Below are 8,177 nucleotides of genomic sequence, written 5' to 3' on the forward strand. Positions count from 1 at the left end.
TCCTCACATGAGAGTGTCTGCATGGCCAAACACAACACATGAGAACCCTGGGAACACACTCTTGTTTACAAAGCCCACATTTAGCAAGAGCAATGAGCACACTTGATCAAAACAATCAAGGATCATTTGTAAATATGAAATATGATTTCAGTTTCAACATCATATAATAAGATTGTCTTGTGCTAAAAACGATGACCTGGAAAATACAAAGCAACCAATCATGGTAAACTTCTCTGTTTGGCATAACAGCAGTTCTCATGCTGAACTTGTGTGCTTGGGATCTCTCCCTCTCTAAATGTTCATTGACTAGGTTATGTCAGTTCCAGTGGCTCTGCTTTGCGGCGTGTTTTGTCTTGGAGGTAACTTCAAAAGAAAAGCCATTAAAATGATACAGAACAGAATCAGTCTCGTAGAGACAAACATATAATCTGTTCCAGTATGCTCACAGAGTTCTGTCAACGACACAGAGTTTACAATTACTTCATCTAAAACCAAAACATGTGAACTATTAAACTGAGGAGTCTTTCATCTGCAGGATTTAAATGCACTTCCAAAAGAACATTCACAAACAGTACTGATTTGAAACATTCAGTTATTGGAGGCCTTCTGAGCACTGAGTTCATGCTAATTAGCACATATGTTAATTACTAAATAAAAAAGTCACCACAGCACGATATGTGTTTTCAGTAAAAAACTATTTGTAAAACTTAAACATTATATTGTCGGCCTACATACAAATGTATTTATGTAGAGATATGTTATAGTTTAGCATGCCTGATGTAGTGCTTGTGGATATGCTCATGGAGAATGACACGTACTGTATGCTATGCATGGTCTGTGTGAGCAGCTCTGTGTTTATTTAGTGTGGTGTACAGGAGGTCAGTACCTGGTTTCTTGGGGTAGTGTGTGACGTTGTCCTTTCTGACATGGCAGCTGGAGCTGTCACCCCCACACACTCCACAGTTGTCCTCTTGTTGCATGGAGCCAACCACTCCATCACAGCCCACTTTCTACACACACACACACCCACACGCACACACACGCACACACGCGCGCACACACACACACACACACACACACACACAGACACACACACAATTAGCATTTTGAGCAATCTCATTCCAAACCTGACATAAGAGCTACAGTATTTTGGCATTTGGCCCATCGCTGGCTAAACCCAAGATGTTCCTCTCTCTCTCTCTCTCTCCCTCTGTCCCTCCCTCCCTCCCTCCCTCCCTCTGCCTGTCTGCACATGTCACAGTCCCTCCTCAGCCCGTGGCTGTCAGTTGGGCTCTCCAGCCCCTGACCCTCTGCCCTGTTTGGGATTCTACACAATCACTGCCTGTCACACGCAGGGGAGGAGGCAGGGAAGTGAGGGAGAGAGAGAGAGAGAGAGAGAGAGAGAGAGAGAGATGGAAAGGGAGAGAGAGAGGGAGGGGAAGAGTGTGCGACTGTTCTGATGGTGTGCGTGCTAAAGAAGACAGGTTGTGGCTTTGAGCACTTACATCAAAATAAAAAGACAGAAATGCGATGAAACAAAAACACAACTGCTTTTTTTCCCACTCCAGCGCAACAGGACACCAAGGCCAGCTAATGGCGCATCACTCTAAACTGCAGTCATGAGGGAGTCGTTGTGCCCTGGCTGTGGCTTCCAGTTACTGGAAAAATATAGTGTGCCAACAGCAAAATAACCCACACACAGACACAACACGTCCAAACACACTCAAGTGTGTGAGCATATGCACTCTGTACAGTACTCTGCTTCTGTGCAACACACTCACCTCACAGCTGCCACGCACACACACACTGTAGGGGTCTTTGTAAGAGCAGCGTGTTCCGTCCTCCACCATGGGCTTCATACTGACCACGTGTCGCGTCTCCTTGGACTGGCAGTGCAACTGGCAGCGCTGCTTAGCTGAGGGTCACCACAATGGAGGAACACAAAAACAGACACACAGCAATACTGAATTCCAAAGCATTTATAAGACGGATGCATACAGTACAGCAACTGTCTTGTACAAGCACAGGTGTTCATAAATGTTTTTGCAAATCGTATCACAGTAACTGAACTGCGTTTGGTAATGCTAGTCACAAGGTTCCCTGCTATTGTTCCTGAGACTGTGGGAGTGTGTTGTGGTGGGAGAGACTCTAGTAGAATCCCTTTCAGTTCTTAGAGGTCTAAGTGACTGCATCTGATGGCATGTTGAGCCCTGTGTGCATTGTTAAGCCCCAGCACCCTTTTTCCTTCAATCTTTAATACACAATTGTTAACCCACACGACATGTTTTTTTCAGAATAAAGCCTTCCACCTACAATGCAAGGACTGCGTGCTTAGTTTGTTGCAGATGTTTTCAGAAGGGCAAATCGCATGCAATGTGTTTCATATTTGGAGTCAACAAATGTCTAATCCAATGGAATGGATTGGACTGGATGGGATGTGTTCACAGTGAGTCATGGTGGAACTATGCTGTTACAGCCAACTCAGCTGTCCATTCCCACCATGTAACCCGGCGCTCCATCTCAGGACAGTTCCTCCATTCCAATTAAAAAGGAATTTGCTATGAAGAGCTAATCCATGTTACATGTCAGGTTCAGACAGACAAGTTCAAACAGATGGAGCCTTAGTCTCACTATTAATAATCCACCTCATCCACCAGCTGTGCAGGAGCCTGGCAGGGGTGGTGCTCTATTGGCGTGAGAGAAAGACACTATCCTATGTGTGGCACAGAGTAGTGATACAGTAATGGCACTTATTTGTTTGTACAATGGTGAAATAAGTTGGATGCTGTCACACAATGGTCCTGCTTTTGTTCATAAAAACAAGTCATATTGGATGCTCATTCATGGTTGTCTGTAACAACATAATATTGTGTTACTTGGTTAGTGATCATTTCCTGATCAAAATGTTAACCTGTGCAAATGTGGTATAAAAGAGCAAAGCATTAATAAAACTGATCTGGAGAAATCCCAAGCTGTCTTTAGCAAATCAAACCGATCTACCTCATTAGTGGTGCACTCACACAGTCATAAAAGCATTTAGCAAAATACAGATAATATTTTGGAAAGCAAAACAACATGACACTAACTGAAATTCGGCTGACATTAACTTAATTTTGAACACGTGTTGTCTTTTAAGAAGGCAGCAATAAAGAAGTCTGGTGTGGCAGTCTTGTGGGAAGAAGTTAGTTTGCTTGTTTGGCCTCAAATAAGATGATTTCATACACATCCCAGAGGAGCAGCCAATCAGCCCAGCAATACTACAGCATAGCATCAGACTCCCTCGGATGACACAATCCCTGTTTTAGGAAGTCTGTGTGGAAAGTGTGGGATAGAAAATTGGTATTTTTGTAACGATTGAATTTCCATGTGCTTTGATTCACAACAGCTGCTCGTGGTTCACTGTGGTGGTAACACAGAGCGAGGCTGAGCCGAGAGAAAGGGAGAGGAGAGGGAGGGGGGAGTGAGGGGGTTGGATGCAGGGATGCATGCAGCTTTGGCTGTTTTGATTACATGAGACAGATTGGCAGGCCGAGGGAAGTAGGTTATACATAAGCTCATGTGCTGCCAAACAGAAACCCCATCAGGGAAAAGGAATGGGGTGATGTTTGGATCTTGAGTGCAAAACAATGTTAGTTGTAAGAACATGGCCAGTTTGTTTTGAGAACTAAGATTCCATTGAAGGTTAGAGTCAAGTTTACATTCATGTTGAAATGTTCTTGAGCGCGACCCAAAGCGTGAGGGAAGCCCAGCCCTGGGCAGTGCTTACGGTCTCTGTGCTCGTAAGGCAGCCAGTGGTGCTTGGCATTCTGGTCGTCGAGGGTGTAGGCCCACATGAGGCACTGCTTCTCCCTGAAGTCCTGGTAGGGCCCCTCGCACTCCTCACGGCTGCACAGCTCAAACTGATACGTCAGGCCCTCGCACATGCGGCCACCATTAGCAGGGCTAAAAAGAGACAAGACAGTTCAACACTAGCACTAGGAAACCAAGCTGATCTCAGTGATAGTAATGACACAGGTGCACATAGAAGATGCATTATATCATGGGAAAATGGCATTATATAGGATCTCTAACAAACATGCATTATGTTTCTCATACAGTACATTACGTGTTAAAGTGCATCAGAAACTCAACAGGAACCTACACCATATTAACTGTATGTCTTTCAAATGGTACTAATCATGAGGCAAATAAATGAATAACCTGCTTGTTCCAGGTGATATTTCTGCGTATCCTTAAATAATGGCATCACTTCATAATGCTCTCCAAATGCACTACATGATCACATACAGTATATGTATGTAGCGCACACACTCACTGAGGATTGTTGCAGTGGCGCGTGCGGAAGCGGACCCCTCCCCCACAGGAGCGCGAGCACTGGCCCCATGGACTCCAGGAACTCCACTGACCATCCTGCCTGATGAGGTCTGGGCTCAGCATCACACAGTGGCCTTTAAAACAGTGCTGCACCAGGACACAGCAACAGAGGGACAGTCAGTGGGGGAAACCACACGAATAGCACTCAGACATACTGGTCACACTGGGACCACTATCTGAATGTCTAATATAATATTTATATATGTATACGTGTGCTTGCATGCCCATGTGCTAAAGGTGTGTGTGTGTATACCAAGCCATCTCCACACATCGTCCCATCGATGGGTGGGCCTTTTTTGGTTTTGCAGAAGAAAGGGTTGTCAGGATGACTGCACCACAGTTGTTTGCACGGGTCAAATGGCCGGTACTAAAGGGGACAAAACAAAACAGACGAGCTTCCTCACTCCCTTCTAGTTGCACTCCCGTGGCTCCATACAGTATGCCCTGCTAGCTCAGCTGTGTCTAACAGCGCCAAGGGATACGATAGCATACTGTATACCTGTCAACCAGCCACAGCACTTTCAGCCCAGTAATACATCAAGTAGACACTTACTCACTTACATCAACACTCAGAATTCAAATGCTATTTATGTTACTCAGACACAACCACACACACACACACACACACACACACACACACACACACACACACACACACACACACACAAACATCACTCTAATAAATTCTTACACCATCTGTGTTTCCATAGAGAGAAACACACTACCCAACAAACCCTGGCATGAAGAGATTTTACTCAAGTCTCAACTCAACTCTCCTGTAGAGTAAAATGGAGAGTACAGTTGCACAACAGACACATTATCAACAATCCACATACGAGAGATTGACTGGACTGGACTGGACAATGTACAGGTACAAGATCACAATAGAAAACCACAATGAACCACAGTGATACACCTGGTGCCGCCTTCAAACCTTCAAGCACAACAGGAAAAAACAAATCTTCACAGTGTATAGATACAAACAGGAGACAGAATGCCACTACATGCAAAAAACAACCAAAATCAAGATACTCCCAAACTAAACATAAAACATGAAGAAAAGGTTCTCATTGGTGGCCCTGGCATGATGATGAGCAAGGAGAACACATGAACGCAAAGGTGGAAAGTTAAAAGATGGTGCCTTTCTTGACACTTGTGACTCTGGGACTGTGAGCCACACACAGGAGGTCTTAACATTGTTGTTCATGTCAATTCCAGCCCATAATGCTGAGATTGTAAATAACTCAGACTGAGTCATTCACTGGTGGGCAGTGGTGTCCTCTGTCTCCCTCTGTAAACTTGACCATCAGGGCTCCCTGTGTGAGATGAGCTGCTAAGGGAGTGTGTGCTGCAGGGGTCGGAGGTCAAAGTGCCACTGCCTGTTTTACAGGATGTCAGGTCAGAAAAGCCGACACACTGACCTGCAGGAAGCCTAACTCCAAAGTCAGTCAGTGCACTTTCAAAGATGCTCATTCAGGATCTATCTTGGCATGAAGGATGTCAGGCAACTACCTGGCCACAGTATCAGCAGTTCAGTCTCTAATGGTCAGAGTGACTGGGATCCCTCCAATAGCCAGTCAAAATGTCTTGCCTTTTGGGTAAGGACACTACTGTAACTATATGCTGAAGACAATACAGGGGCAGAAAGGCAACTAAATAATGCCTGAGAGATATCCGCCTGAATGTAGAGTTAGCTTTAAGCCTCCTGCAGAACAAATGTCTATAATGTGACAATGGTTTTAAAAGAAAAATATGAAAAATATACTGTTATTTGAAGAAATAATAACAACCAATGGTACCAGATTGGACTAAGTGGGGAAGAAAGATGTGACCGCATGGCTCTACGAAGGGGATAACCTTACCTGGTTTCCTGACTGTCCCACCTTTTGCAGCTATGGGAATGGGTGGACAGGTGAATACAGTGCAGTGTAGCAGTGGCTACAGCTAGTCTGGACTGTGCACTTTGCCTAACCTTTATCATCTCTAAATAATACTGTGACAACTGCTATTTAAACTTATTTGATATTGGTCTATATAATTAAGTATGAATGGATCCTCTATGGATTTTAATTGTGTTTACTGATGTTTTGAGTTAATTGTTATTTAAATAGTGTATTCAAATACTTAGTTATTCAATACTTCTGTTCTGTGACATCCTGTAAATGAGGGAAAGTTCACAGTGAAACTTCAAAAGGACCAATTTCTGTAAATGACCTCATTGTTACTGTAATGAATGGTATTGTGTGCTAAAACAATCAATACACAAATCAATGTCCAAAGAGGTTTAGTTATTGTCACTGTAGATTAAGTCGGGATTTCCCAGGCAATGTATAGAATGTACTGTATTCTTCATTGTACTGTACTGTAAGATGCTTTGGAGAAAAAGATCAAACTAAGCTTTGCCATCTCACCACAACCAACCATGTATCTTATGACAATGAACATTATGTTGGCCCTACTTACAAGTGCAGATTTAAAAATGAAACAGATATTTTCTAATGGAAAGTGGCAATTTTACAGAGACTGTAATGCTAGGTGTATGCTGAGGAAAACATATACCGGTATTTACATCATTCATTATTTTGTCAAATTATTCCTTACATTCCAAACTAGCATCTACTTGTCCTGCTTTCAATCATACATCATTTCTGAAGATTTTCAAATTGCATCAAAATGTCAAATGGAAAATGTCCAATAAAGTTTTCTACACATTTGAACGTATTTAGATGGATTGTAGGGATACAACTGTTTATAAAAACCATGGTATGAGGTATTCATTTTATGAGGTATGAGGCTTAAACTTCCTGTGAAGATAATTGGCTGCATTATATGCACTTGTGCTCTCATGCAGTAAATATTTTGATAAGACTTTTTGCACTTCCAGTTCATATTGGTTTACTCTTTGTAAGTTCTGCAGATTTCCTGCTCCTTTGAGTCTCAAACAGACCTCAGTGTAGGGCACACAGATACTGTATGTCCACCGGATGTATGGAAACAAAAGCCATGTAGACATTTGGATGTGCAGTCTGAATAATCTCCCTTCATTGCCTCCTTTACAGACAACTTAAGTCTGAGTTCTCCTACTGTCCACACTGGTGGAGTCGTAGCAGTCTTATGAGTCGTCTTGGTGTGTTTGGATGCCAACTGACCACCAGGAGGGGCTTCAGCTAAGCGTAAAAGTCCCATCAGAGCAGGGGCGTCCCTTTCTGTCTTCAAAAAACTCTTGAAGACACAACTCTTCCAAGAATACCTGCTCTCCTAGTGCTTCTGACCTCATACACCTGACACACTTACCACTCTCTTCCCTCTCTTCCCTTCTCTACCTCCTTCCTCTCCACTTCCCTCTCTTCCCCCTCTACCTCCTCTTCTACCACTTCTCCTCCTCCATACCTTGTCTAGTACTTATGTAGGCGCTCCTATCCTCTAGTAGTAGTGTTGACAGATGCAGTGGTGACTCCTACAGTAGCTAGTCCCCTCTGCACTGTAGCTTAAATGCTATTCTATTGCTGTAGCTGTAGCTTTGTAGCTTAATTGTAAAAATGCTTAAATGTTATTCTCTAGCTGTAAGTGGCTTTGGATAAATGTGTGTGCTGAATTAATAAATGTAATGTAATATAATGTAATGTAAATACTGAGTCAAGACTTACCGCTGTGCACATCATGTAGCCGGCTCCAAAGTCAAAGCGGCACTGCTGGTTCATGGAGTAATGTAAACCAGGCAGGGATGGAATCGATGGCCACTCATGGTTGAATGGGTCGTCACGGAGACAGTCATACGAGCTGAGGTAGAGAGGCAGTGAGGG

At 43.5% G+C, this 8,177-nt stretch overlaps 1 protein-coding gene across 1 annotated transcript in view; it reads right to left on the bottom strand.

The window, feature by feature from the left end:
- The window catches only part of LOC143132804 (A disintegrin and metalloproteinase with thrombospondin motifs 2), a 122,639-nt gene that overhangs the window by 13,992 nt on the left and 100,470 nt on the right, over positions 1-8,177 (bottom strand). The window contains exons 9-14 of the mRNA XM_076292597.1: positions 8,022-8,154; positions 4,628-4,741; positions 4,316-4,461; positions 3,767-3,942; positions 1,782-1,915; positions 887-1,010 (exon numbers count right to left, since the gene is read on the bottom strand). Of these exons, the coding sequence (XP_076148712.1) occupies positions 887-1,010; positions 1,782-1,915; positions 3,767-3,942; positions 4,316-4,461; positions 4,628-4,741; positions 8,022-8,154 (827 nt within the window). The remainder of the gene's footprint in view (positions 1-886; positions 1,011-1,781; positions 1,916-3,766; positions 3,943-4,315; positions 4,462-4,627; positions 4,742-8,021; positions 8,155-8,177) is intronic.

This window comes from Alosa pseudoharengus, unplaced genomic scaffold (genome assembly GCF_046254945.1).
Source record: "Alosa pseudoharengus isolate Yale_2024_CS ecotype anadromous, Long Island Sound unplaced genomic scaffold, YU_APseudo_1.1 YU_APseudo_1.1_scf_19, whole genome shotgun sequence".
Classification (NCBI taxonomy): Eukaryota; Metazoa; Chordata; class Actinopteri; order Clupeiformes; family Clupeidae; genus Alosa; species Alosa pseudoharengus.